The following is a 27,848-nucleotide window of genomic DNA, read 5'->3' as shown; positions in this document are numbered from 1 at the left end:
CCAGGGGCTTTTTTGGTCAATTGGGGTGGGGGGGGTCAAAGGTCACTGGGGCAGAGGGGAGTGGGGGAGGGGAGGGGGGTTCTCCCCCGGGGGGGCTGGGGGCTCGCGCTGACCCCCATCCCCTTTCCCCCCCCCCCCCCCCCAGATGTTCCAGCTGTGCCGCCCCCGCGGGGGCCGCCCCCTCCTGGGGCTGCGGCTGCTCCGGGGCCCCCCCGGGCCCGCCCGGCCCGTCAGCTACCGGCCCCTGCGCAAGGTCCTGGTGGCCAACCGGGGTGAGCGGCTGGCCACGGCCCGAGACCCCCCCCTGAGCCCCCCGAGACCCCAAATCCCCTGAGCCCCCAAAGCCCCTGAGCCCCCCCGTGTCCTCCGGATCCCCCAATGTCCCTTTAATCCCCCCCCGACCCCGTGTGGCCCCCGGTGAGGTTGCCAAGCAGTGTCCCCAAGGTGTCCCCATGTCCTCAGAGTGTCCCCACGGTGTCCCCAGGCTGTCCTCAGTGTCCCCAAGGTGTCCCCAAGGTGTCCCCATGTCCTCAGTGTCCCCAGGCTGTCCCCAGTGTCCCCAAGGTGTCCCCAAGGTGTCCCCAAGGTGTCCCCATGTCCTCAGAATGTCCCCAGGCTGTCCCCAGTGTCCCCACGGTGTCCCCAGGCTGTCCCCAAGGTGTCCCCATGTCCCCAGGCTGTCCCCAGGCTGTCCCCGCAGTGTCCCCCTGTCCCCAGGGTGAAGTCACCATCCACGTGTCCTGGGCGTGCACGGAGCTGAGGATCCGCACGGTGGCCGTGTCCCCGCAGTGTCCCCATGTCCCCACAGCCCTGTCCCCATCACAGCCCTGTCCCCAGTGTCCCCAGAGTGTCCCCAATGTCCCCAGAGTGTCCCCAATGTCCCCAGAGTGTCCCCAATGTCCCCGTGTCCCCAGGTGAGATGGCCATCTGCCTGCACGGAGCTGTGGATGCACACAGCAGCCGTGTCCCTGTCCCTGTCCCCGTCCCTGTCCCATGTCCCCGATGTCCCCATTGTCCCCAACATCCCCACTGTCCCCAACGTCCCCAATGTCCCCATGTCCCCACTGTCCCCACTGTCCCCAATGTCCCCAACGTCCCCAGAGTGTCCCCAATGTCCCCATTGTCCCCAACGTCCCCATTGTCCCCAATGTCCCCAGTGTCCCCGTGTCCCCAATGTCCCCAACATCCCCAGAGTGTCCCCGTGTCCCCGTGTCCCCAGGTGAGATCGCCATCCGCGTGTTCCGGGCCTGCACGGAGCTGGGCATCCGCACGGTGGCCGTGTACTCGGAGCAGGACACCGGCCAGATGCACCGGCAGAAGGCGGACGAGGCGTACCTGGTGGGGCGGGGGCTGCCCCCCGTGCAGGCCTACCTGCACATCCCCGACATCATCCGCGTGGCACAGGTGGGACGCACCTGGGGGCACCTGGGGACACCTGGGGACAGCTGGGGACACCTGGGACACACCTGGGGACAGCTGGGAACAGCTGGGGACACCTGGGGGCACCTGGGACACACCTGGGGACAGCTGGGAACAGCTGGGGACACCTGGGGGCATCTGGGACACACCTGGGGACACCTGGGACACACCTGGGGACAGCTGGGGACACCTGGGGACACCTGGGGGCACCTGGGACACACCTGGGGACAGCTGGGGGCACCTGGGACACACCTGGGGACACCTGGGACACACCTGGGGACAGCTGTGATACACCTGGGGACAGCTGGGGACACCTGGGACACACCTGGGGACAGCTGTGATACACCTGGGGACAGCTGGGGACAGCTGGGGACACACCTGGGGACAGCTGGGGACAGCTGGGGACACGGCTGGGGACAGCTGGGGACAGCTGGGGACACCTGGAACACACCTGGGGACAGTTGGGACGCACCTGGGGACACACCTGGGGACATTGGGGGTGTCCCTTGGCCTCATAAGCGGATGCTCTCGTGCTCCCCCTGTGTCCCTTTGCTGGGGGGGGTCTGGGGACATTGGGGTGGCCCCGTGACTCCTGAGTGCCCAGAGGGGTGTCCTGGTGGCCCCAAAGCCCCCCGGGGGTGCCCTGGTGGCCCTGTGACCTCCAAAGCCCTGGAGGTGTTCTGGTGGCCCCAAAGCCCCTGGGGGTGCCCGGGCAGCCGCTGACCCACGCTTGCCCTGGAGGTGTTCTGGTGGCCCCAGGGGTGTTTCTGGTGGCCCCAGGGGTGCCCTGGTGGCCCCAAAGCCCCCCGGGGGTGCCCGGGCAGCCGCTGACCCGCGCTTGCCCAGGAGAACGAGGTCGATGCCATCCACCCCGGCTACGGGTTCCTGTCGGAGCGGGCGGATTTCGCCCAGGCCTGCCTGGACGCCGGCGTGCGCTTCGTGGGGCCGCGGCCCGAGGTGGTCCGGAAGATGGGCGACAAAGTGGAGGCGCGGGCCATCGCCATCGCCGCGGGTGGGGGTCCCGGGGGGGGGCTCAGAGGGGGTTTAGGGGGGGTTATGGGCAGTTTGGGGGGGTTCGAGGGGGATTTGGGGGTGTTTAAAGGGGATTTGGGGGGGTTGTGGGGAGTTTGGGGAGGATTTCGGGGGGTTCAAGGGGATTTGGGGGGGTTAAAGGAGGATTTGGGGGGGTTCAAGGGGGATTTGGGGGGGATATGGGGAGTTAGGAGGTGACTGGGGGGAGATATGGGGGATTTGGGGGCTGTGGAAGAGTTATGGGGTTGTTTGGGGGGGCTCCAGGGGAGGTTTGTTGGGTTAAAGGGGGGTTTGGGGGGGTTCAAGGGGGATTTGGGGGGTGATAGAGGGAGTCTGGGGCTTCCTGGAGGGGCTTTGTGCCATTTGGGGGTGCTGAGGGGGGAGATCTCTGAGGAATTTGGGGCTTTCAGGGGGCGTCTTGGGATCCCAGGGGGTCTGGGGGGATTTTTGGGGAATCTCAGGGGCAGTTCTGGAGTCTTGGGGGGAGTTCTGTTAGTCTTGGTGGGGATTTTTGGGGTCTGGGGGGATTTTGGGGGGTTTCAGGGGGGATTTTTGGGGGGGATTTTGGGGTCTCTGAGCCGCCGTGCCCGCAGGGGTGCCGGTGGTGCCGGGGACGCCGTCGCCGGTGTCGGCGCTGGCCGAGGCTCAGGATTTCGCCGCCCGGGTCGGGTTCCCCGTGATCCTCAAAGCCGCCCACGGCGGCGGCGGCCGCGGCATGAGGGTGGTCCGAGCCCCCCAGGTACCGACCCCAAACCCCCGGAACCCCAAATCCCCTGGAATTCCAGCGCCCAGGAACCCAAATCCCCCAGCATCCAAATCCCCCAGGACCCCAATCCCCCAGAACCCAAATTCCCCAGAACCCAAATCCCCCAGGACCCAAATTCCCCAGAACCCAAATCCCCCAGGATCCAAATCCCCCAGAACCCCAAATCCCCCAGAACCCCAAATCCTCCAGGACCCCAAATCCTCCAGGACCCCAAACCCCCAGGACCCAAATCCCCCAGGACCCAAATTCCCCAGAACCCCAAATCCCCCAGAACCCCAAATCCTCCAGGACCCCAAATCCCCTGGAATTCCAGCGCCCAGGACCCAAATCCCCCAGAACCCCAAATCCCCCGAACCCAAATCCCCCAGGACCCAAATCCACGGGAGCACAAATCACTCAAAATCCCAAATCCTCCAGGAATGCCAAATCCCCCGAGTCCCAAATTGCTGGGAAATTAAATTCCCCAGCAACATCAAATCCCAGAAACCCCAAATCCCCAGGACTGCGCCTCTGGGATTTGAGGTCTCTGGGTTTTCGGGTCCCTGGAATTAGGGGGTTCCTGGAATTTGGGGGTCCCTGGAATTTGGGGAGCCACTTTTGGGGTCCCACAGGAGCTGGAGGAGAACTTCTCCCGCGCCACCTCGGAGGCTTTGGCCGCCTTTGGGAACGGGGATCTGTTTGTGGAGAAATTCATCGAGCGCCCGCGGCACATCGAGGTCCAGATCCTGGGTACGGCCGCTTTGGGGGGTCCCTGGGGCTTTTTCGGGGGTCCCTGGGACTCTGAGAGGTCCTCAGGGCCTTCGGGGAGGTCTCTGGGGACACCTGGACAAACGTGTCCCTTTCAAGGGTTCCTTTTAGGGATATCCAGATCCACTTTTGGGGTTCCCAGACCCAGTTTTGGGGTTCCAGTTCCATTTTTGGGGTTCCCAGTTCCATGTTTGGTGTTCCAGTTCTCTTTTTGGGGTTCCCAGACCCAGTTTTGGGGTTCCCAGTTCCATTTTTGGGTTCCCAGTTCCAGTTTTGGGGTTCCCAGTTCCAGTTTTGGGTTCCAGTTCCATTTTTGGGGTTCCCAGTTCCAGTTTTGGGGTTCCCAGTTCCAGTTTTGGGTTCCCAGTTCCATTTTTGGGGTTCCAGTTCCATTTTGGGGTTCCAGTTCCATTTTTGGGGTTCCCAGTTCCATGTTTGGTGTTCCAGTTCCCTTTTTGGTGTTCCCAGTCCCAGTTTCAGGGTTCCCAGTCCCAGTTTCAGGGTTCCCAGTTCCAGTTTTGGGGTTCCCAGCCCCAGTTTCAGGGTTCCCAGCCCCAGTTTTGGGGTTCCCAGTCCCAGTTTCAGGGTTCCCAGTTCCAGTTTTGGGGTTCCCAGCCCCAGTTTCAGGGTTCCCAGCCCCAGTTTTGGGGTTCCCAGTCCCAGTTTCAGGGTTCCCAGCCCCAGTTTTGGGGTTCCCAGTCCCAGTTTTGGGGTGCCTGCTCCCCCAGGTGACTCCCACGGGAACGTGGTGCATCTCTTCGAGCGCGACTGCTCGGTGCAGCGCCGGCACCAGAAGGTCGTGGAGATCGCCCCGGCCGCGCGGCTGCCCCCGGAGCTCCGCGCCCGCCTGGCCGACGACGCCGTGCGCCTGGCCCGGCAGGTGACCCGCGGGGACAGCGGGGACAGCCAGGGGACAGCCCGGGGACAGCGTGGGGACAGCCTGGGGACAGCGTGGGGACAGCCTGGGGACAGCCCGGGGACAGCGTGGGGACAGCCTGGGGACAGCGCGGGGACAGCCAGGGGACAGCCTGGGGACAGCCTGGGGACAGCCAGGGGACAGCGGGGACAGCCAGGGGACAGCCTGGGGACAACAGGGACAGCCCGGGGACAGCGGGGACAGCCAGGGGACAGCGCGGGGACAGCCTGGGGACAGCCTGGGGACAGCCAGGGGACAGTGGGGACAGCCAGGGGACAGCGCGGGGACAGCCTGGGGACAGCCAGGGGACAGCCTGGGGACAGCGGGGACAGCCTGGGGACAACAGGGACAGCGCGGGGACAGCGTGGGGACAGCGTGGGGACAGCGGGGACAGCCAGGGGACAGCAGGGGACAGTGGGGACAGCGGGGACAGCGTGGGGACAGCGGGGACAGCCAGGGGACAGCCTGGGGACAGCCTGGGGACAGCGCGGGGACAGCGCGGGGACAGCCTGGGGACAGCCCAGGGACAGCAGGAACAGCCAGGGGACAGCAGGGACAGCAGGGACAGCCAGGGGACAGCGCGGGGACAGCAGGGACAGCCAGGGGACAGCCTGGGGACAACAGGGACAGCGCGGGGACAGCCTGGGGACAGCCAGGGGACAGCAGGGGACAGTGGGGACAGCGGGGACAGCGCGGGGACAGCAGGGGACAGCGGGGGGGACAGCCTGGGGACAGCCCAGGGACAGCAGGGACAGCCAGGGGACAGCCAGGGGACAGTGGGGACAGCATGGGGACAGCCCAAGGACAGCCCAAGGACAGCCTGGGGACAGCCCAGGGACAGCAGGGACAGCGCGGGGACAGCCTGGGGACAACAGGGACAGCGGGGACAGCCAGGGGACAGCCAGGGGACAGCCTGGGGACAGCCCGGGGACAGCCCGGGGACAGCAGGGACAGCGCGGGGACAGCCAGGGGACAGCCTGGGGACAGCAGGAACAGCCAGGGGACAGCCTGGGGACAGCACGGGGACAGCCAGGGGACAGTGTGGGGACAGCAGGGACAGCCAGGGGACAGCCAGGGGACAGCCAGGGGACAGCCTGGGGACAGTGTGGGGACAGCAGGGACAGCCAGGGGACAGCCAGGGGACAGCGCGGGGACAGCCTGGGGACAGCCTGGGGACAGCCTGGGGACAGCGCGGGGACAGCGTGGGGACAGTGTGGGGACAGCAGGGACAGCCAGGGGACAGCCTGGGGACAGTGTGGGGACAGCCAGGGGACAGCGTGGGGACAACAGGGACAGCAGGGACAGCCCGGGGACAGCCCAGGGACAGCAGGGACAGCCTGGGGACAGTGGGGACAGCCTGGGGACAGCCTGGGAGAATGGGGGTGGCATCTTGGGAGGACATTGGGGGACCCAGGTGGACAGGGACAGACCCAGGTGGACATTGGGGGGGGCTCAGGTGTACATTGGGGGCTCAGGGGGACACTGGGGGGTCACAGGTGGACATTGGGGGGTCACAGGTGGACACTGGGGGGTCACAGGTGGACATTGGGGGGGTCACAGGTGGACATTGGGGGGTCACAGGTGGACACTGGGGGGTCACAGGTGGACATTGGGGGGTCACAGGTGGACACTGGGGGGTCACAGGTAGACATTGGGGGCTCAGGGGGACACGGGGCGATCTGGAGAACATGGAGGCAGCAGGAGAACAAGGGCAGCACCCCAGGGGGACACTGGGGGACCCCGGGGGGGGACCATGGGGGGAGTTGGGGCTGGGGAGGGGCCCAGGAGCTGCGGGCGCCCGGCCCCCCTCACCCGCGGGCCGGGGGTCCCAGGTGGGCTACGAGAACGCCGGCACCGTGGAGTTCCTGGTGGACCAGAGCGGGGACTATTACTTCATCGAGGTGAACTCGCGGCTGCAGGTGGAGCACACGGTCACCGAGGAGATCACCGAGTGAGCCGGGGCCCCGGCACGGCGGGGGGACCCCAGAAATGGCAGGGGGACCCCAAAACTGGTGGGGGGGCCCACAAAAATGGCAGGGGAACCCAAAAATGGCAGGGGGACCCCAAAACTGGCAGGGGGACCCCAGAAATGGCAGGGGGGGCCACAAAAATGGCAGGGGGGGGCCACAAAAATGGCAGGGGAACCCAAAAATGGCAGGGGACCCCAAAATGGCAGGGGGGACCCACAAACAGTGGGGGGGGGACCCTAATAATGGCGTAGGGACCGCCGTGTCCCCATGGCCCCCCATTGTCCCTGGGTGCCTGTGTCCTCTAACCCCGTGTCCCCCCATTGTCCCCATGTCCCCTGTACCCCACAATGCCTTGGCCCCACTGTCCCCCATTGTCCCCCACTGTCCTCGTGTCCCCCTGACCCCAATGTCCCGCTGTCCCCGTGTCCCCCATTGTCCTGCCAATGTCCCCGTGTCCCCATGTCCCCCTGAGCCCATGTCCCTGTGTCCCCCCGTGTCCCCCTGACCCCAATGTCCCCGTGTCCCCCATTGTCCCACCACTGTCCCCGTGTCCCCCTGACCCCAATGTCCCCCTGACCCCACTGTCCCCGTGTCCCCATGTCCCCCTGACCCCAATGTCCCCGTGTCCCCCATTGTCCCACCACTGTCCCCGTGTCCCCCTGACCCCACTGTCCCCATGTCCCCATGTCCCCCTGACCCCAATGTCCCCATGTCCCTCGTTGTCCCCCCACTGTCCCCGTGTCCCCCTGACCCCAATGTCCCCGTGTCCCCCATTGTCCCACCACTGTCCCTGTGTCCCCCTGACCCCAATGTCCCTGTGTCCCCCATTGTCCCACCACTGTCCCTGTGTCCCCCTGACCCCAATGTCCCCATGTCCCCCATTGTCCCACCACTGTCCCCGTGTCCCCCTGACCCCACTGTCCCCGTGTCCCCATGTCCCCCTGACCCCAATGTCCCCATGTCCCCCTGTCCCCCATTGTCCCACCACTGTCCCCATGTTCCCCTGACCCCAATGTCCCCGTGTCCCCCTGACCCCAATGTCCCCCTGACCCCACTGTCCCCGTGTCCCCGTGTCCCCAGCGTGGACCTGGTGCACGCGCAGCTGCAGGTGGCCGCGGGCCGCTCGCTGCCGGAGCTGGGGCTGCAGCAGGAGCGGATCCGCGTCAACGGCTGCGCCATCCAGTGCCGCGTCACCACCGAGGACCCCGCGCGCGGCTTCCAGCCCGACACCGGCCGCATCGAGGTGTGGGACCCCCGGACACCGGGACCCCGGGGTGGGGACAGCCCCGGGGTGGGGACAGCCCTGGGACACCGGGACACCGGGGTGGGGACAGCCCCGGGGTGGGGACAGCCCTGGGACACCGGGACACCGGGATACCGGGGTGGGGATAGACTCAGGATGGGGACAGACCTGGGACACTGGGACACTGGGACACCAGGATGGGGACAGCCCTGGCACTGCCAGGACACCAGGTGTCTATAGGGTTCTAGGGTGTTTCCATTGGATTTTGGGGTGTCTATAGGATTCCAGGGTGTCTATGGGGTTCCGGGCTGTTCCTGTTGCGTTCCGGGCTGTTCCCATTGGATTTTGGGGTGTTCCTGTTGGATTTTGGGCTGTTCCCGTTGCATTCCGGGCTGTTCCTGTTGGATTTTGGGGTGTTCCCGTTGGATTTTGGGGCGTTCCCGTTGCGTTCCGGGGCGTTCCCATTGCGTTCCGGGCTGTTCCTGTTGGATTTTGGGGCGTTCCCATTGGATTTTGGGGTGTTCCCATTGCATTCCGGGGCGTTCCCGTTGCGTTCCGGGCTGTCTCAGGCTCTGGGGGTGCCTCCCCGCAGGTGTTCCGCTCCGGGGAGGGGATGGGGATCCGCCTGGACGGGGCCTCGGCGTTCCAGGGCGCTCTGATCTCGCCCCACTACGACTCCCTGCTGGTCAAGGTGGTGGCCCACGGGCCGGACCAGCCGGCGGCCGCAGCCAAGATGAGCCGGGCGCTGGCCGAGTTCCGCATCCGAGGGGTCAAGGTGGGGCCGGGGGGGTCCGGGGGGGTCTGGGGAGGGGGTTCGGGGGGGGTTCAGGGGGTGCACGAGGGGTTTGGGGGAGGGAAACGGTGCAGGAAGGGATTTGGGGGGTCGTTGGGGGGGTCCTGGGTGACGTTGGAGGGTGTGGGAGGTATTGGGGGGGTCCTGGGGGGCACGAGGGGTTGGGGGGCGGCTGGCGTGACCCAGGAGGGGTTTGGGGGTCTTGGGGGGGGGTCCTGTGTGACACGTGAAGGGTTTGGGGGGGAGTTTTGGGGTGGAGCATGAGAGGGTTTGGGGGATTTTGGGGGGGGATGAGGGGTTTGGGGGAGTCTGGGTGACCCCCCCCCCCCCCGTGCCCTGCACAGGGATTTGGGGAGGGTCTCGATGTCCCTCATGGGTTTAGGGGTGTCCTGACGTCCCCCATGTGGGTTTAGGGGTGTTGTGATGTCCCCCAAGTGGATTTAGGGGTGTCCTGACGTCCCCCAAGTGGGTTTAGGGGTGTCCTGACGTCCCCCAGGTGGATTTAGGGGCTCCTGACGTCCCCCAAGTGGGTTTAGGGGTGTCCTGATGTCCCCTATGTGGATTTAGGGAAGTCCCCCAGGTGGATTTAGGGATGTCCTGACATCCCCCAGGTGGATTTAGGGTCTCCTGACATCCCCCAAGTGGATTTAGGGATGTCCTGACGTCCCCCAAGTGGATTTAGGGATGTCCTGACATCCCCCAGGTGGATTTAGGGGCTCCTGACATCCCCCAGGTGGATTTAGGGGCTCCTGACATCCCCCAGGTGGATTTAGGGTCTCCTGACGTCCCCCAGGTGGATTTAGGGATGTCCTGACGTCCCCCAGGTGGATTTAGGGGCTCCTGACGTCCCCCAAGTGGATTTAGGGGCTCCTGACGTCCCCCCCTTGCCCCACACGAGGCTTTCGGTGCCCCTTTCTCCCCCGCCCCGAGGTTCTGGGGGTGCTGCGGGCGCCCCCAGCCCCCGGCCCAGCTCTGGGGGGGCTCTGGGTGTCCCCCTGACGCCGCTGTGTCCCCGCAGACCAACATCCCCTTCCTGCAGAACGTGCTGGCCCACCCGCAGTTCCTGGCGGGCGCGGCCGACACGCAGTTCATCGACGAGAACCCCGAGCTCTTCCACCTGCGCCCGGGCCAGAACCGCGCCCAGAAACTGCTGCACTACCTGGGTCAGCGCGGGGGCACCCGGGGGGCACCTGGGGGGCACCTGGGGGGGCACCCCGGGGGGCTGCGAGGGATTTTGGGGGGTTCTGTGGACACGCCTGGGCCCCCATGGGGCGGAGGAAGCCAGCCCAGGTATCTCCAGGTGTCCCCAGGTGTGGGGTTTGTCCCCTCCAGGTGTGTCCAAGGGTCCCCAGGTGTCCCCAGGTGTGGGGTTTGTCCCCCCCCAGGTGTGTCCGAGGGTCCCCAGGTGTCCCCAGGTGTGGGGTTTGTCCCCTCCAGGTGTGTCCAAGGGTCCCCAGGTGTCCCCAGGTGTGGGGTTTGTCCCCCCCCAGGTGTGTCCAAGGGTCCCCAGGTGTCCCCAGGTGTGGGGTTTGTCCCCCCCCCAGGTGTGTCCGAGGGTCCCCAGGTGTCCCCAGGTCTGGGGTTTGTCCCCTCCAGGTGTCCCCAGGTGTGGGGTTCCCTCACCCCGGCTGTCCCCAGGTGAGGTAGGGATTCTCCCGAGGTGTCCCCAGGTGTGGGGTTTGTCCCCCCCCCAGGTGTGCCCAGGTGTGAGAAAACCCCCCCCCAAAAAAAAAAAAAAAACCCTCTCCTGTGGGGTTTTAGAGGAGCCTGGCAGAGGCCGGGAAGGGTTTGGGGGGCTCTTGGGGAGGGGCTCTGGGTGTCTCTGAGGGGGTTTGGGGGGGGGTCCCTGGCGTTGTCACCCCCCTGTCACACCTGTCCCCCCCCAGGTCACGTGATGGTGAACGGGCCCAGCACCCCCCTGCCCGTGAAGGCCAAGGCGGCGCTGGTGGAGCCCACCCCCCCCCCGGTGCCCATGGGTGAGTGGGGGGCACGGGCCCAGAGTGACCCCGGGGTGTCCTCAGTGTCCCCAGGGTGACCCCAGAGTGACCCCAGGGTGTCCCCAGGGTGTCCCCAGGGTGTCCTCAGTGACCCCGGGGTGACCCCAGGGTGACCCCGGGGTGTCCTCAGAGTGTCCCCAGGGTGACCCCAGGGTGACCCCAGAGTCTCCCCAGGGTGTCTGTGGTGTCCCCAGGGTGTCCCCAGGGTGTCCCCAGTGTCCCCAGGGTGACCCCAGGGTGACCCCAGGGTCTCCCCAGGGTGTCCCCAGGGTGACCCCAGGGTGTCCCCAGGGTGTCCCCAGGGTGTCCCCAGGGTGACCTCAGGGTGTCCGTGGCGTCCCTGGCCTGTCCTTGTCACAACGTGGCCGGTGCCCGCTGTGCCCTGGGCGTGTGCCACCCCCTGAGCCCCCCCGGTGCCACCCTCGGTCACCCCCTTCCTGACCTGGTACCCCCCCCACTGACCCCTGACCCCTCACTGACCCCTGACCCCTCACTGACCGCTGACCCCTCACTGACCCCTCACTGCCCCCCTGACCCCTCACTGACCCCCTGACCCCTCACTGACCCCTCACTGCCCCCCTGACCCCTCCCTGCCCCTCACTGCCCCTCGCTGCCCCCCGACCCCTCACTGACCCCTCACTGACCCCTCGCTGACCCCTCACTGCCCCCCTGACCCCCCCCTGCCCCTCACTGACCCCCTGACCCCTCACTGCTCCCCTGACCCCTCACTGACCCCTCACTGACCCCTCACTGCCCCTCACTGCCCCCCTGACCCCTCACTGCCCCTCACTGACCCCTCACTGCCCCTCCCTGCCCCCCTGCCCCTCTCTGCCCCTCACTGCCCCTCACTGCCCCCCTGCCCCTCTCTGCCCCTCACTGCCCCCCTGACCCCTCACTGCCCCTCACTGCCCCCCTGCCCCTCTCTGCCCCTCACTGCCCCCTCCCTGCCCCCCTGACCCCTCACTGCCCCTCACTGACCCCTCACTGCCCCCTCACTGCCCCCCTGACCCCTCACTGCCCCTCACTGCCCCCCTGCCCCTCTCTGCCCCTCACTGCCCGCTCTGTGCCCGCAGGCGCGCCGCCCGCGGGGCTGCGGGCCGTGCTGCAGCGGGAGGGCCCCGGGGGCTTCGCGCGGGCGCTGCGGCGGCACCGGGGGCTGCTGCTCACCGACACCACCTTCCGCGACGCCCACCAGTCCCTGCTGGCCACGCGCGTCCGCACCCGCGACCTCGCCCGCGTCGCGCCCTTCGCGGCCCACGCGCTCAGCCCCCTGTGCAGCATGGAGACCTGGGGAGGTGCGGGCGGGGCGCGGGGCGGGGCAGCCAGGGGAGGGGCTTGGCGGGGTGGGGCAGTGAGGGGAGGGGTTCAATGGGGTGTGGCAGTGAGGGGAGGAGCACAATGGGGTGTGGCAGCAAGGGGAGGGGCTTAATGGGGGTGTGGCAGTGAGGGGAGGGGCTTCATGGGGTGTGGGAGTGGAGGGAGGGGCTTCATGGGGTGTGGCAGTGAGGGGAGGAGCACAATGGGGTGTGGCAGCAAGGGGAGGGGCTTAATGGGGGTGTGGCAGTGAGGGGAGGGGCTTCATGGGGTGTGGGAGTGGAGGGAGGGGCTTCATGGGGTGTGGCAGTGAGGGGAGGGGCTTAATGGGGGTGTGGCAGACATGGGAGGAGCTTAATGGGGTGTGGCAGTGAGGGGAGGGGCTTAATGGGGTGTGGGAGTGGAGGGAGGGGCTTCATGGGGTGTGGCAGTGAGGGGAGGGGCTTAATGGGGGTGTGGCAGACATGGGAGGGGCTTAACGAGGTGTGGCAGTGAGGGGAGGGGCTTCATGAGGTGTGGCAGCAAGGGGAGGAGCTTAATGGGGGTGTGACAGTGAGGGGAGGGGCTTAATGGGGTGGGACAGTGAGGGGAGGGGTTTCATAGGGTGTGGCCGAGGGGGTAAGTGCAGGGCTTGAATGAAAGGGCGTGGCTGTCATGTGATGGGCGTGGCTGTCACATGATGGGCGTGGCTCGCCCGCGAGGGGCATGTCTGAGAGCCGGGCGTGTCCCCAGGTGCCACCTTCGACGTGGCCATGCGCTTCCTGCACGAGTGTCCCTGGGAGCGGCTGCGGGAGCTGCGGCGCCTCATCCCCAACATCCCCTTCCAGATGCTTCTGCGCGGCGCCAACGCCGTGGGCTACACCAACTACCCCGACAACGTGGTGCACCGGTGCGCGGGGACACCGCGGGGACACGGGGACACCACGGGGACACCGCGGGGACACCGCGGGGACACGGGGACACCACGGGGACACCGCGGGGACACGGGGACAGCATGGGGACACGGGGACATGGAGGCACCACGGGGACATGGGGGACACCGCGGGGACACCATGGGGACACTGCAGGGACATGGGGACATGGGGGCACTGTAGGGACACAGGGACACCATGGGGACGCTGCAGGGACACCACGGGGACATGGGGACATGGAGGCACCACGGGGACACTGCGGGGACACCACGGGGACACGGGGACATGGGGACATGGGGACATGGAGGCACCACGGGGACACCGCGGGGACACCACGGGGACATGGGGACAGCATGGGGACACCACGGGGACATGGGGACACCACGGGGACACTGCGGGGACATGGGGACATGGGGACACCGCAGGGACATGGGGACACCACGGGGACACTGCGGGGACATGGGGACATGGGGACAACGCGGGGACACGGGGACATGGGGACACCACGGGGACATGGGGACATGGGGGACACCGCGGGGACATGGGGACACTGTGAAGACACCGTGGCGACACCGTGGGGACATGGGGACGACATGGGGACACCGCAGGGACACTACAGGGACATCGTGGGGGCACTGCGGGGACACCGCAGGGACACCACAACAACACCACGGGGACACTGCAGGGACACCACGGGGACATGGTGACACTGCAGGGACACGGGGACACCACGGGGACACTGGGGACACAGGGGATACCGCAGGGACACCTCAGGGACATGGGGACACTGCGAGGACACCACGAGGACACTGGGGACACCGTGGGGACACTGGGGACACAGAGGGACATTGGGGGACATTGGGGGACATTGGGGACACGCCAGCCCAGGGGCTGGGCCGAGCCCCCGAAGGACCCCGCGCGGCCAAAGCGACGCCGGGGCAGGAGGCACCGCGGGACGCGCCCGTGACGGCCGCCCGCCTCGCCAGGTTCTGCCAGGTGGCCGTGGCCAACGGCATGGACATCTTCCGCGTCTTCGACGCCCTCAACTACGTGCCCAACCTGCTGCTGGGCGTGGAGGCCGCGGGCAACGCCGGCGCCGTGGTGGAGGCCGCGCTCTCCTACACCGGCGACGTGGCCGACCCCTCGCGCACCAAGTACAGCCTGGAGTACTACCTGGGGCTGGCCCGCGAGCTGGTGGCGGCGGGGACACACGTGCTCTGCATCAAGGTCTGGGGGGGTTCGGGGGGTCCTGGGGGGGGGTCCTGGGGGGGTTTAGGAGGGATTTGAGGGTGCTGGCGGGGGGGGGGTTTGGGGGAAATGGGATGGGGTTGGCCCGGAGCTGGTGGCAGCAGGGACACCCGTGCTCTGCATCGAGGTCTGGGGGGGTTCGGGGGGTCCTGGGGGGGGTTTGGGGGGGGTTTAGGGGTCCTGGGGGGGGGGTTGGGGGTTCCTGGCAGGATTGGGAAAGGAATTTGGGGGATGGGAGGGAGGATTTAGGGGTCCTGGAGGGCTGGGGAGGATTTGGGGCTCCCCTGTTGTCCAAGGCTGGGGTGGATGAGGGGTGGGACATGGGAGGGTCCCCACACCCCCTGTGACCCCCATGACCCCGTGTCCCCATGACCCCCGTGACCCCCATGACCCCACGCCCCCCATGACCCCCATGACCTCCATGACCCCCATGACCCCCGTGTCCCCATGACCCCTGTGACCCCCATGACCCCCGTGACCCCCTGTGACCCCTATGACCCCCATGACCCCCTGTGACCCCCTAAACCCCATGACCCCCGTGTCCCCATGACCCCTGTGACCCCCACGCCCCCCATGACCCCTGTGACCCCCATGACCCCCGTGTCCCTATGACCCCCGTGACCCCCTGTGACCCCTGTGACCCCCGTGTCCCTATGACCCCCGTGACCCCCTGTGACCCCTGTGACCCCCGTGTCCCTATGACCCCCATGACCCCCGTGACCCCCGTGACCCCACACCCCCCATGACCCCCGTGACCCCTGTGTCCCCATGACCCCCATGTCCCCATGACCCCCATGACCCCCGTGTCCCCATGACCCCTGTGACCCCCCTGACCCCCGTGACCCCCTGTGACCCCCTAAACCCCCATGACCCCCATGTCCCTATGACCCCCGTGACCCCACACCCCCCATGACCCCCGTGACCCCTGTGACCCCCATGACCCTCGTGTCCCCATGACCCCCGTGACCCCCATGACCCCCGTGATCCCCGTGACCCCCATGACCCCTGTGTCCCTATGACCCCCGTGACCCCCATGACCCCCGTGATCCCCGTGACCCCCTGTCCCCGTGACCCCCGTGACCCTCTGTGACCCCCGTGACCCCCTGTGACCCCTCCCCAGGACATGGCGGGGCTGCTGACCCCCACGGCCGCCCGGCTGCTGGTGGGGGCCCTGCGGGAGCAGCACCCCGAGGTGCCCCTGCACGTCCACACCCACGACACGGCCGGCGCCGGCGTGGCCTCCATGCTGGCGGCCGCCCAGGCCGGCGCCGACGTGGTGGACGTGGCCGTGGACGCCATGTCCGGCATGACCTCCCAGCCCAGCATGGGCGCCGTGGTGGCCTGCGCTCGAGGGACGCCCCTGGACACAGGTGGGGACAGGGGGACACCCGGGGTGAGGGACAGCGAGGGGTGGAGGGGTCACCGAGGGTGACAACAGGGATTGGCGGGACACGGAGGGTTTGGGGTGACACCGGGGCTTTGGGGTGACACTGAGGGTTTGGGGTGACACCGGGGCTTTGGGGTGACACCGAGGGTTTGGGGTGACACTGAGGGTTTGGGGTGACACCGGGGGTTTGGGGTGACAACAGGGATTGGCGGGACACGGAGGGTTTGGGGTGACACCGGGGGTTTGGGGTGACACCAAGGGTTTGGGGTGACACTGAGGGTTTGGGGTGACACCAAGGGTTTGGGGTGACACCGGGGGTTTGGGGTGACACTGAGGGTTTGGGGTGACACCGAGGGTTTGGGGTGACACCGGGGGTTTGGGTTAACACCAGGGGTTTGGGGTGACACCGGGGGTTTGGGGTGACACTGAGGGTTTGGGGTGACACCGAGGGTTTGGGGTGACATTGGGCGTTTGGGGTGACACCGGGGGTTTGGGGTGACACCAGGGATTTGGAGGGACACCGAGGGTTTGGGGTGACACCGGGGGTTTGGGGTGACATTGGGCGTTTGGAGGGACACCAGGGGTTTGGGGTGACATTGGGCGTTTGGGGTGACACCGGGGATTTGGGGTGACACCGGGGATTTGGGGTGACACCGAGGGTTTGGGGTGACACCGAGGGTTTGGGGTGACACCGAGGGTTTGGGGTGACATTGGGCGTTTGGGGTGACACTGGGAGTTTGGAGGGACACCAAGGGTTTGAGATGTCACCGAGGATTGAAGGGCACAACGAGGACTTGAGGTGCCACCGAGGGTTTGGAGGTGCCACCAAGGGTTGGAGGGACAACGGGGGTTGTAGGGGACATCAAGACCTGGAGGGACAACAAGGATTTGAGCGGCCACCAAGGGTTCGGAGGTGTCACCAAGGCTTTGAGGAGCCACAGTGGTCACGGACGTGCCACCACAGCCATAAGTCCATCCCCAAACCACGATGCCCCCCACGGTGTCCCCACGGTGTCCCCACGGTGTCCCCTTGTCCCCAGGCATCGATCTGGAGCGCGTCTTCGAGTACAGCGAGTACTGGGAGGCGGCGCGGGGCCTCTACGCCGCCTTCGACTGCACGGCCACCATGAAGTCCGGCAACGCCGACGTCTACGAGAACGAGATCCCGGGCGGGCAGTACACCAACCTGCACTTCCAGGCCCACGCCATGGGGCTGGGACACAAGTTCAAGGAGGTCAAGAAGGCCTACACCGAGGCCAACAAGCTGCTCGGGGACCTCATCAAGGTGGGGCGGCCCTGGGCGCTCCGTGGGGTGCAGAAGGGTGTCCGTGGGGTGGGGAGGGGGTCTCCACAGAAGGGTGTCCGTGGGGTGGGGAGGGGGTCTCCACAGAAGGGTGTCCGTGGGGTGGGTGATGCCCACTGGGTGGTGCCCATGGGGTGGGCGGTCTCCGAGAGAGGGTCTCCGTGGGGCAGATGGTGTCCGTGGCGTGGAGGATCCCTGTGGGGTGGGTGGGCTCCGTGGGTGGGTGTTGCAGCGAGCGTGGTCATGTGGCGACCCCCGAGGTGAGCCATGAGGGTCCCCCCGAGCTGACCCCGAGCTGACCCCGAGCTGACCCGTGGGATGACCCCTGAGATGACCCCAAGGGGTTCCCCCCACGCCGACCCCTGAGGTGACCCAAGAGCTGATCCTTGAGTTGACCGCAAGGTGACCCCAAGTTGCTCCACGAGTTAACCCAGGAGTTGAGTGTGAGGGGACCCCAAGGTGACCCCGAGGTGACCCCTGGTGACCCCTGGTGACCCCTGGTGACCCCGGTGCCCCGCAGGTGACGCCGACCTCGAAGGTGGTGGGGGACCTGGCGCAGTTCATGGTGCAGAACGGGCTGTCGCAGGAGGAGGTCGAGGCGCGGGCGGACGAGCTCTCCTTCCCCCTGAGCGTGGTGGAGTTCCTGCAGGGACACATCGGGGTCCCCCCGGGCGGATTCCCCGAGCCCTTCCGCTCCCGGGTGCGTCCTGCTGGGCACTGGGAGCGACTGGGAGGGACTGGGATGGCACTGGGAGGGACTGGGAGGGACTGGGATGCAGTGGGAGGGACTGGGAGGGACTGGGAAGGTCTGGGATGGCACTGGGAGGGACTGGGATGGCACTGGGAGGGACTGGGAAGCAGTGGGAGGGACTGGGAGGAAGTACTGGAAGCTGTTGCTATGGCAACAGGATGCTGTGGTGCCTGCCGCCATCTCCATCACTGGTTGCCATGGCACCCACTCCTAACAATGACTCCTAACGGTGGTTGCCATGGCAATCGAGCCTAGCAACGGGTCCTGGAAATGGTTACCATGGTACCGAGCCCTGGCAACGGCTTCTAGTGATGGTTACCATGGCGATCAACCCTAGCAACAGCTCCTGATGGTTGTTGCCATGGCACCCAAGCCTAGCAGGGCTTTGAATGATGGTTGCCATGCCAACACCCCATTGCCGTGTCCCTGCCCCATTTCCATGTCCCTGCCCCATTGCCACATCCCTGCCCCATTGCCATGTCCCCACCCCACTGCCACGGTGTCCCTGCCCCATTTCCACGTCCCCTGCCCCACTGCCATGGTGTCCCTGCGCCATTGCCGTGTCCCTCACCCCATTTCCATGTCCCTGCCCCATTTCCACGTCCCTGCCCCATTGCCATGTCCCCACCATTTCCATTTCCCTGCCCCATTGCCACGTCCCTGCCCCACTGCCACGGTGTCCCTGCCCCATTGCCATGTCCCTCACCCCATTGCCGTGTCCCTCACCCCATTTCCACGTCCCCGCCCCATTTCCACGTCCCTGCCCCACTGCCACGTCCCTGCCCCCTTGCCACAGTGTCCCTGCCCCATTGCCGTGTCCCTGCCCCATTTCCACGTCCCCGCCCCACTGCCGCCGTGCCCCTGCCCGCACACCGACCCCCCGGTGCCCGCAGGTGCTGAAGGAGCTGCCGCGGGTCGAGGGGCGCCCGGGGGCGTCGCTGCCCCCCCTGGACTTCGAGGCGCTGAGCCGGGAGCTGGGGGCGCGGCACGGGGCCCCCCCCAGCCCCGAGGATCTGCTCTCGGCCGCGCTCTACCCCAAAGTCTACGACGAGTTCCGCACCTTCAGCAGCACCTTCGGGCCCGTGGCCTGCCTGGGCACCCGCCTCTTCCTCGAGGGGCCCGCCATCGCCGAGGAGTTCGAGGTGGGAGGGACTGGGGGGCACTGGGAGGGACTGGGGGGCACTGGGAGGGACTGGGAGGGGATTGGGAGGGACTGGGGGGCACTGGGAGGGACTGGGAGGGGACTGGGGGGCACTGGGAGGGACTGGGAGGGACTGGGAGGGGACTGGGAGGGACTGGGAGGGACTGCGATGGCACTGGGAGGGGATTGGGAGGGACTGGGGGGCACTGGGAGGGACTGGGAGGGGACTGGGGGGCACTGGGAGGGACTGGGAGGGGACTGGGAGGGGATTGGGGGGCACTGGGAGGGACTGGGAGGGGATTGGGGGGCACTGGGAGGGACTGGGACTCGTGCACACCTGGAACTCCTTGCCCAGCCCTGTGCAAGCGTGGTGAGAGGCTGCACCTCCCTTACACACCAGTTACACACTCTTTATGCACCAGCTCCACACCAGTTACACTTGGTTTACACATCAGTTACGCGCAGGTGGAGCTGGAGCGGGGGAAGACGCTGCACATCCCTTACACACCAGTTCCACACCAGTTCCACACCAGTTCCACAGGGTTTACACACCAGTTCCACACCAGTCACACTGGGTTTACACACCAGTTCCACACCAGTTCCACACCAGTTCCACACGGTTTACACCCTGTTTGCACGCAGGTGGAGCTGGAGCGGGGGAAGACGCTGCACATCCCTTACACACCAGTTACACACCAGTTCCACACCAGTTCCACAGGGTTTACACCCTGTTTACACACAGGTGGAGCTGGAGCGGGGGAAGACGCTGCACATCAAGGCGCTGGCGCTCGGTGACCTGAACGCGGCCGGGCAGCGCGAGGTTTTCTTCGAGCTCAACGGGCAGCTGAGATCCATCCTGGTCCGGGACACGCAGGCGCTCAAGGTGGGCGGGCAGCGGGCATGGGGGGCTTGGGGGGGCTTGGGGGGGGGGCTTGGGGGGCATCTGGGCAGGGTTTGGGGGTGATTCGGGGGGATTTGGGGGGGTTTGGGGGGGATCTGGGGGAATTTGGGAGGGTTTGGGAGGGTTTGGGGGGGATTTGGGTGACTGTGGGGGACACGGGGGTGACTTTGGGGGACACGGGGGTGACTCTGGGGGACACGGGGGTGGCTCTGGGGGACACGGGGGTGACCCTGGGGGACACGGGGGTGGCTCTGGGGGACACGGGGGTGGCTCTGGGGGACACGGGGGTGGTTTTGGGGGACACGGGGGTGGCTTTTGGGGACACGGGGGTGGCTCTGGGGGACACGGGGGTGACTTTTGGGGGACACGGGGGTGACTTTGGGGGACACGGGGGTGACTTTTGGGGGACACGGGGGTGGCTTTTGGGGACACGGGGGTGGCTTTGGGGGACACGGGGGTGGCTCTGGTGACACGTGGGTGACTTTGGGGGACACGGGGGTGGCTCTGGGGGACACGTGGGTGGTTTTGGGGGACACGGGGGTGACTTTTGGGGGACACGGGGGTGACTTTGGGGGACACGGGGGTGGCTCTGGGAACACGGGGGTGGCTCTGGGGGACACGGGGGTGGTTTTGGGGGACACGGGGGTGGCTCTGGTGACACGTGGGTGGTTTTGGGGGACACGGGGGTGGCTCTGGGGGACACGGGGGTGGCTCTGGTGACCCCCCAATGTCCCAGCTGACCCCTGACCCCCCCCCTTTCCCCCCCCCCCCCCCCAGGAGATGCACGTGCACCCCAAGGCCGAGAAGGGCGCCAAGGGCCAGGTGGGGGCCCCGATGCCCGGGGAGGTGGTGGAGGTCCGGGTCAAGGAGGGGACCACGGTGGCCAAGGGCGACCCCCTGTGCGTCCTGAGCGCCATGAAGATGGAGACCGTGGTGACGGCGCCCGTGGGGGGCAAAGTCACCAAGCTCCACGTGCGCCCCGGGCTCAGCCTCGAGGGCGAAGACCTCATCGCCGTGATCGAGTAGTTTTTGGGGGGGTCTCCCCCCGCCCCCCCCCCAAAAAAAAAAAAAAATCCCCCCCAAGTAACCCCAAAACTCCCCCGGAAACGACCCCGCAAAAATGGGGCGTGGCCCCTTTAAGAGCCCCCCCCCGTGGGTGGCGCCCCCTGGCGGGGGCCGGCGGTACAACAAGGCCTTAATTGGGGGGGGGGGCGTGTCTTAATTAGGGGAGGGGTCACGTCTTAATTAAGGGGCGCCCCGTGAAGGGGGGGTCCCGCTTTGGGGGGAACACCTCATTTTTTGGGGGGGGAACCCTAATTTGAGGGGGGGGTCGATCATTAAGGGGGCGGGTCCTTTTTTAGGGTGGTACGATCCATATGGGGGGGGGGTCACACCCAATAATTGGGGTCGTGTCCCCCCCCCCCCCCATTTTTTGGGCATTTCCCCCCATATTTGGGGGCTGAAACTTCTTGGGGGGTTGGAGCAGAGTTTGGAGGGGGTCACCCCCTTTTTGGGGGAGGGGCTTCATTTCCTGTGAGCGCCCCCCCCCCCCCGATTTTGAGCCGGCCAACCCCCCCACCCCCACCCCCCATTTTTGGGGGTCCCCTCGCACTTTGGGGGGAGCCCCCACCCTCCCCCCATCCCTGCCAAGCTGCCTTAGGGGGATCTGGAGGATTTTTTGGGGGGGGGGGGAGGGGTCGGGTGGGTGTGGCCGCCCCTCCCCCATCCCCCCCCCATCCCCCCCCCTTCTGCTTTTGCCAAACGCCCCCGGGGGTGGGGGAGGGGAGGGGAGGGGGCGGAGCCTGTGACCAAAGGAGGGACTTGAACTGGACTTTGTGGGGGGAGGGGCCGCCCCTCCCCCCTCCCTGCGGGGCAACGAACTGGAGAGGGAGGGGCCGCCCCTCCCCCACGCACCCCCTCCCCCATCCCCCGTTTTGGGGGGTCCCGGGCAATAAAAACTGGACTAACGGCACCTGTGGTGTGGGGGAGGGGCTGCCGAGACCCCCCCCGGGGGCGTGACCTGCAGCACGAGGGGCGTGGTCAGTGATCACAGAGGGGCTTTAATTCCCAAGGGGGAGGAAGTGGGCGTGGCTTCTGCTCCAAATGGGCGTGGCTTCAACCCCAACACCCCCACCTGACCCCCAAAAGGGGCGTGCCCCAACCCAATGGGCGTGGTCTCCATTCTCTGCTGGGTGTGGCCTCAGAGCGATTCTTCCCCAACCCAGAACTGGGCGTGTCCCTGGCCTAAATGGGTGTGTCCCGAGGTGGGTGTGTCCCTGCCATAAATGGGTGTGTCCCCAGGTGGGTGTGGCCCTGCCTAAGTGGGTGTATCCTCAGGTGGGTGTGTCCTCAGATGGGTGTGTCCCCAGGTGGGTGTGTCCCTGTCCAATATGGGTGTGTCCCCAGGTGGGTGTGTCCCTGGCCTAAATGGGTGTGTCCCTGCCCAAAATGGGCGTGTCCCTCCCCTAAGTGGCTGTGTCCCTAAGTGGGCGTGTCCCTCCCAGAACCGGGCGTGTCCCAGCTGGGTGTGTCCCTCCCGTAACCCCAAAACGGGCGTGTCCATCCCCTAAATGGGCGTGTCCCGCTACAAACGGCCACACCCCTCAAGCGGGCGTGTCCCTCCCCAACCGGGCGCGTCCCCCCCAAACTGGGCGTGGCCGCCCCTCCCCCCCCACCCCCCCCCATTTGCCAGTCCCCTAAGGGGGCGGGGCGGCGCAGGGCGGGGCCGGGCGTGGCGCGGGCGTGGCCGCGGCCTTGCGGGCCAGCTTGGCCAGGAGGGGGCTGTGGGGGTGGCGCTGGCGCAGGTGCGCCAGGTGCGCGTCCTGGCTGTCGGCCGTGCCGCCGCACTCCTCGCACACGTAGAGCTTGGCCCGGCGCTCCTTGTAGCCGTAGCGCTGCGCCACGCCGTGGATCTTGCGCAGGTGGGACTCCAGCGAGCAGCGCTGCGTGAAGGCCTTGTCACACAGCGAGCACTTGTAGGGACGGACACCTGGACAGGGGACATGGGGGGACACAGGGGGACATGGCCTTGTCACACAGGGAGCACTTGTAGGGACGGACACCTGGACAGGGGACATGGGGGGACACAGGGGGACATGGCCTTGTCACACAGGGAGCACTTGTAGGGACGGACACCTGGACAGGGGACATGGGGACAGGGGGACATGGCCTTGTCACACAGGGAGCACCTGTGGGATGGACACCTGGACAGGGGACAGGGGGACACGGGGGGACAGGGGGACATGGCCTTGTCACAGATGGAGCACTTGTAGGGACAGACACCTGGACAGGGGACATGGGGACAGGGGGACATGGCCTTGTCACACAGCGAGCACCTGTGGGACGGACACCTGCACAGGTGACAGGAGTGAGGCGAGGCTGGGGCCGGGCTCGTGGCTGTCACTGCTGTCCCTGTCCTGTCCTGTCCCAATCCCACTCCAGCTCCATCCCGTCCTCGTGCCCATCCCTCTTCTCATCCCTGTCCCATCCTTGTCCCTGCCCCAGTCCTGCCCCAATCCCACCCGTTCCCATTCCCATTCCCGTTCCCGTTCCCATTCCCATTCCCGTTCCCGTTCCCATTCCCGTTCCCATTCCCATTCCATTCCTGTTCCCGTTCCCATTCCCGTTCCTATTCCCAGCCCATTCCCACCCCATTCCCACCCCATTCCCATTCCCGTTCCCGTTCCCGTTCCCGTTCCCATCCCGTTCCCATTCCCATTCCCGTTCCCGTTCCCGTTCCCGTTCCCGTTCCCCTCTCACCGGTGTGGGTGCGGACGTGGCGCTTGAGGTCGAAGGTGTCGTTGAAGCCCTTCCCGCAGTAGGGGCAGCGGTGCCGCTTCACCTCGCTGTGGCACTTGAGGTGCCGGTTCAGCATCCGCTGGAACCCGAAACTCTTGTGGCACACGGGGCACGAGAAGAGCTCGGAGCCCCCCGGGACCCCCCCGGCCACCGGGACCCCCACGGGGACCCCCCCGGCCAGGGGCAGCCCCGGGGGGAGGGGGGCGCCCAAAGGGCCGGACGGGACCTGCAGAGAGAGGGGAGGAAGGGGTTAAATGGGGGGGACGCCGGGTGGGGAACCCCCCCCTCGGGACCCCCCAGTTATGGGGAGAGCCCTGATGTTGGGGACCCCCCCCCCCAGTCGTGGGGGACAGCCCCCGTTGGGGACCTCTGGTTTTGGGGACCCCCAGCCCACCTTGGTGACCCCCCCGGCTTTTGGGAACCCCCCCCCCAAATTGGGAACCCCCAATTTTGGAGACCCCCCCCACCCCACCAGGAACCCCCATCACAGAGACCCCCCCCAGTCCCAGGGACCTCCTACCTTGGGCACCCCCCAATTTTGGGGACCCCCCCCCCAATTTCGGGACACCCCATTTTGGGGACCTCCGTGCTCATGGGGACCCCCAGTCTCAGCCCCCCCCCTCCCCAATTTGGGCACTCCCAGCTCACTTTTCTCCCTCCCCCCCATCCTTCCAGGCCCCCCCAAATTTGGGGTCCCCCCTTACCTTGCCCTTGGGGTGCAGGAAGGGGCCGGGGGGGGCGCGGGGGGGCAGCGTCATGTCCAGGGGGGACGCGGGGGCCTCCCCCACGGCCGGCTCGGGGTCCCTGCGCAGGGGGCACCCCCCCAAACAGACTGGGGGGGGGGGGCACGGCTTCAGGGGGGGGGGTTCCTGAACCCTCAAACCGCCCCCCCCGAAATGGGATTCCCCCCCCCCAAAAAAAAAAAACCCAAAAAAAATCATCGGGACGCCCCAAATGTGACCCCCCCCCCCTCCTCCCCAAATCGGACCCCACCATGGGGACGCCCCAAATGTGACACCGCCCCCCCCCCCCAAATGGCAGGAGGAGGATTTGGGGGGGCCCCTCCCCCGCTCCCCTCCCCCGCCCTTTGGGGTTCCCCCGACCGGTCGGACGGCTCGGGCCGCGACACCCCAAATTACAGCCCGAATTACGCCCCAAATTAGGGGTTTCCGGCGGGTGTCGCCCGCGTGGGCCCCGGGGGGGGGACGCCACCCCCCCGCCCTCCCCGCCCCCCCCGGGGGGACACCGGCGACACCCAAAAATCCCCTCCCCCACCAAGGGACACAGGCGGGCAGCCCAAAGCCCCCCTAAAATCCCCCCCCCCCCCAGGCACCCCAAAATCCTCCCCAAACCCTCCCGGCTCTCCGGGCACCCCAAAACCCCCACCCCCAAAAAGGGTCCAGGGGTCCGGGCACCCCAAAACCTCCCCCACCCCCCACCCCCCCCCCCGTCGCAGTGTTTGGGTGGGATTTTGGGGCTGAACCCCAACTCTGTCACTAAGGGGACACCCCCGGAGGGGAAGGAGGTCACCCCAAAACCGGGGATCCCTCCAAAATCGGGGGACCCCTGGAACTCCTGGATCCCCACAATTCCTGTGCCCCCCTAAATTCTTTGCTCCTCCTGCGCACTTCCCAAACATCTGGGACCCCCCCAAATCCCCGGGTCCCCCTCAAACCCTGAGGCCTCCCCCCCAAATCCCTGGAACCCCCAAATTCCTGACAGGCCCCCAGACTTCTGGGGACCCCCAGCACCTGAATCCCAACGGACACCTGAGTCCCCCCAAATTCCTGAGTTCCCCAAATCCCTGAATCCCCCCAAATCCCTGAATCCCCCAAATCCCTGAGTCCCCCCAAATTCCTGAGTCTCCCCCAGATCCCTGAATCCCCCAAATCCCTGAGTCCCCCCAAATCCCTGAGTCCCCCCAAATTCCTGAGTCCCCCAAATTCCTGGGTTCCCCCAAATCCCTGAATCCCCCCAAATTCCTGGGTTCCCCAAATCCCTGAGTCCCCCCCAAATCCCTGAATCCCCCAAATTCCTGAGTCCCCCAAATTCTTGAGTTCCCCAAATTCCTGAATCCCCCCAAATCCCTGAGTCCCCTCAAATTCCTGAGTCTCCCCCAGATCCCTGAATCCCCCAAATCCCTGAGTCCCCCCAAATTCCTGAGTCCCCCCAAATCCCTGAGTCCCCCCAAATTCCTGAGTCCCCCCAAATCCCTGAGTCCCCCCAAATCCCATCTCCCAACGGATCCTGCCCCCCAGCCCCCCGTGCCCCCCCGGATCCCCTCCCCCATACTGGGCACGTAGATCTCCGCCCGCTGCTCGTCCGGGAGCTCGCTCCAGTTGCGCTTGGCCGTGGCCACCACCGGCTTCTTCACCAGGAACGCGCGCGGCATGGCTGGATCCCGCCGGGTCCCTGATCCCGCTGGATCCCAATGGATCCCACTGGATCCCCCGCTGGATCCCTGCTCCGATCCCGGGGGGTGGCGGTGCCGATTCCCGGCTCCCGGCGGGGCTGGCTCTCGGATCCCGGATCCCTGGTTGGGCTCGATCCCAGATCCGCAGTGTTTGGTCAATATCCACGGCCGATCCCAAATCCTTGGCTAGTCTCGATCACAGATCCCGAATATTTGGTCAACAGCCACGGGCGATCCCAAATCCTCGCTCGGTTTTAGTGCTGGATCCCAAATCCTCGCTCGGTTTTAGTGCTGGATCCCAAATCCTCGCTCGGTTTTAGTGCTGGATCCCAAATCCTCGCTCGGTTCTGATCCCAAGGATTTGGTCAGTACCAGCACCGAAGCCCAGATCTTTGGTGGATTTTGATGCCGAATCCCGAGGATTTGGTTGATTTCAGCGCCCGGTCACAGACCCCAGGGCGGGTTTGGTGCTGGATCCCCGATCCCGCCGGATCCCGGCGCTCCGGAGGATCCCGGATTTGGGCTCAGATCCCGGGGACTGGGGCGGTTCCGGTGCCCGATCCCGGCTCCGCTGTCACCGCCCCGCTGTCAGCGGCCCCGAGCCCCGCGCCGCCCCCTCAGCTGCGCTGTCCCGGGGCTGTCCCGGGGCGGTCCCGGCTCTGTTGTCCCGCTTGTGCCGTCCCGGTGCCGGTCCCAGCCGTTTTATCCCGGTCCTGGCTCTGTTATCCCGATTGTCCCGGTCCTGTCCCGGCTCTGTTGTCCCGCTTGTGCCGTCCCGGTGCTGTCCTGGCTGCGTTATCCCGGTTGTGCTGCTCCCGGCTGTTATCCCGGTCCGGACTCTGTTATCCCGGTTGTGCTGTCCCGGTGTTGTCCCGGTCCCGGAGGTGTTGTCCAGGTGCTGTCCCGGTCCTGCCGGTGCCGTCCCGGTCCCAGCGGTGCTGTCCCGGTCCCGTCCCGGTCCCAGCGGTGCTGTCCCGGTGCTGTCCCGCTCCTGTCCCGGTCCCAGCGGTGCTGTCCCGGTGCTGTCCCGGTGCCGTCGCGGCCGTGCCGTGCCGGTGCCGGCGGTGCCGCCCCGCCGCGCGTCCCCGTCCCGCCCCGCGGTGCCCCGGACCGGTTCCGCCGGTCGGGCCGGGCCGCGCCGCAGCCGGAGCCGGTCGGGCGGGCGCCGCTTGGGAAATAACGGGGAGCCCCCGCCCCGGCCCGGGGACACCGCGGGACGCGGGGACAGCAGCGGGGGCGGGGACACCGGGACACCGGGACACCGGGACACGGGGACATGGGGACATGGGGACATGGGGACATGGGGACACCGGGACACGGGGACATGGGGACACCGGGACACTGGGACACCGGGACACCGGGACATGGGGACACGGGGACACCCGGACATGGGGACACCGGGACACCGGGACACCGGGGACACGGGGACATGGGGACATGGGGACATGGGGACATGGGGACACCGGGACACGGGGACATGGGGACATGGGGACATGGGGACATCGGGACACCGGGACATGGGGACAGCGGGATATCGGGATATCGGGAATGGGGACATGGGGACACCGGGACACCGAGATATTGGGACCTGGGGACACCGGGGGACATCGGGGGATATTTGAGGACATCGGGGACACCGGGACATGGAGATATCGGGACATGGGGACATGGGGACATTGGGGGACACCGGGACACCAGGGACATGGGGATATCGGGGACTCCGGGACATGGGGACACCGGGACATGAGGACTTGGGGACATGGGGATATCGGGACATGGGGGGGGGTATTTGGGGACA

The 27,848-nt window shown here is 66.9% G+C and overlaps 2 protein-coding genes across 3 annotated transcripts; one reads left to right on the top strand and one right to left on the bottom strand.

Moving 5' to 3' along the window:
* The first annotated feature begins 145 nt into the window (after positions 1 to 145).
* On the top strand, positions 146 to 21,811 carry PC (pyruvate carboxylase). The gene is made up of 20 exons (XM_053968101.1): positions 146 to 272; positions 1,220 to 1,404; positions 2,266 to 2,431; positions 3,045 to 3,190; positions 3,829 to 3,946; positions 4,693 to 4,844; positions 6,713 to 6,831; positions 7,931 to 8,093; positions 8,686 to 8,868; positions 9,905 to 10,049; positions 10,773 to 10,862; positions 11,957 to 12,178; positions 12,930 to 13,086; positions 14,095 to 14,335; positions 15,477 to 15,726; positions 16,784 to 17,028; positions 17,567 to 17,746; positions 18,691 to 18,939; positions 19,681 to 19,821; positions 20,617 to 21,811. The coding sequence occupies exons 1-20, from the start codon at positions 146 to 148 to the stop codon at positions 20,863 to 20,865; spliced, it is 3,528 nt and encodes a 1,175-aa protein (XP_053824076.1). The 3' UTR covers positions 20,866 to 21,811.
* Positions 21,812 to 21,879: 68 nt separating this feature from the next.
* On the bottom strand, positions 21,880 to 26,032 carry OVOL1 (ovo like transcriptional repressor 1). Of its 2 annotated transcripts, none has more exons than XM_053968077.1 (4): positions 25,930 to 26,032; positions 24,342 to 24,469; positions 23,599 to 23,863; positions 21,880 to 22,781 (listed from the first exon to the last, which is right to left on the bottom strand). In XM_053968077.1, the coding sequence occupies exons 1-4, from the start codon at positions 26,027 to 26,029 to the stop codon at positions 22,321 to 22,323; spliced, it is 954 nt and encodes a 317-aa protein (XP_053824052.1). In that variant the 5' UTR covers positions 26,030 to 26,032; the 3' UTR covers positions 21,880 to 22,320. The 2 variants fall into 2 exon arrangements, with proteins under 2 accessions (XP_053824052.1, XP_053824053.1); XM_053968078.1 differs by having other exon boundaries at positions 22,448 to 22,828.
* Positions 26,033 to 27,848: the final 1,816 nt, after the last annotated feature.

Source organism: Vidua chalybeata, chromosome 32 (assembly GCF_026979565.1).
Source record: "Vidua chalybeata isolate OUT-0048 chromosome 32, bVidCha1 merged haplotype, whole genome shotgun sequence".
Classification (NCBI taxonomy): Eukaryota; Metazoa; Chordata; class Aves; order Passeriformes; family Viduidae; genus Vidua; species Vidua chalybeata.
The sequence above is the reverse complement of the archived record's forward strand: the minus strand, read 5'-3'. Positions and strand labels throughout refer to the sequence as shown.

What these genes read in the sequence shown, in the direction of transcription:
- PC (XM_053968101.1), top strand. Translation starts at nt 146, where the DNA reads ATGTTCCAGCTGTGCCGCCCCCGCGGGGGCCGCCCCCTCCTGGGGCTG. An exon ending in ACATCATCCGCGTGGCACAG is followed by an intron (nt 1,405 to 2,265) that starts GTGGGACGCACC and finishes GCGCTTGCCCAG; the next exon opens with GAGAACGAGGTCGATGCCAT. An exon ending in GGGTGGTCCGAGCCCCCCAG is followed by an intron (nt 3,191 to 3,828) that starts GTACCGACCCCA and finishes GGGGTCCCACAG; the next exon opens with GAGCTGGAGGAGAACTTCTC.
- OVOL1 (XM_053968077.1), bottom strand. Translation starts at nt 26,029, where the DNA reads ATGCCGCGCGCGTTCCTGGTGAAGAAGCCGGTGGTGGCCACGGCCAAG. An exon ending in TCCTGCACCCCAAGGGCAAG is followed by an intron (nt 23,864 to 24,341) that starts GTAAGGGGGGAC and finishes CTCTCTCTGCAG; the next exon opens with GTCCCGTCCGGCCCTTTGGG. An exon ending in CCACGTCCGCACCCACACCG is followed by an intron (nt 22,782 to 23,598) that starts GTGAGAGGGGAA and finishes GCCTTCACGCAG; the next exon opens with CGCTGCTCGCTGGAGTCCCA.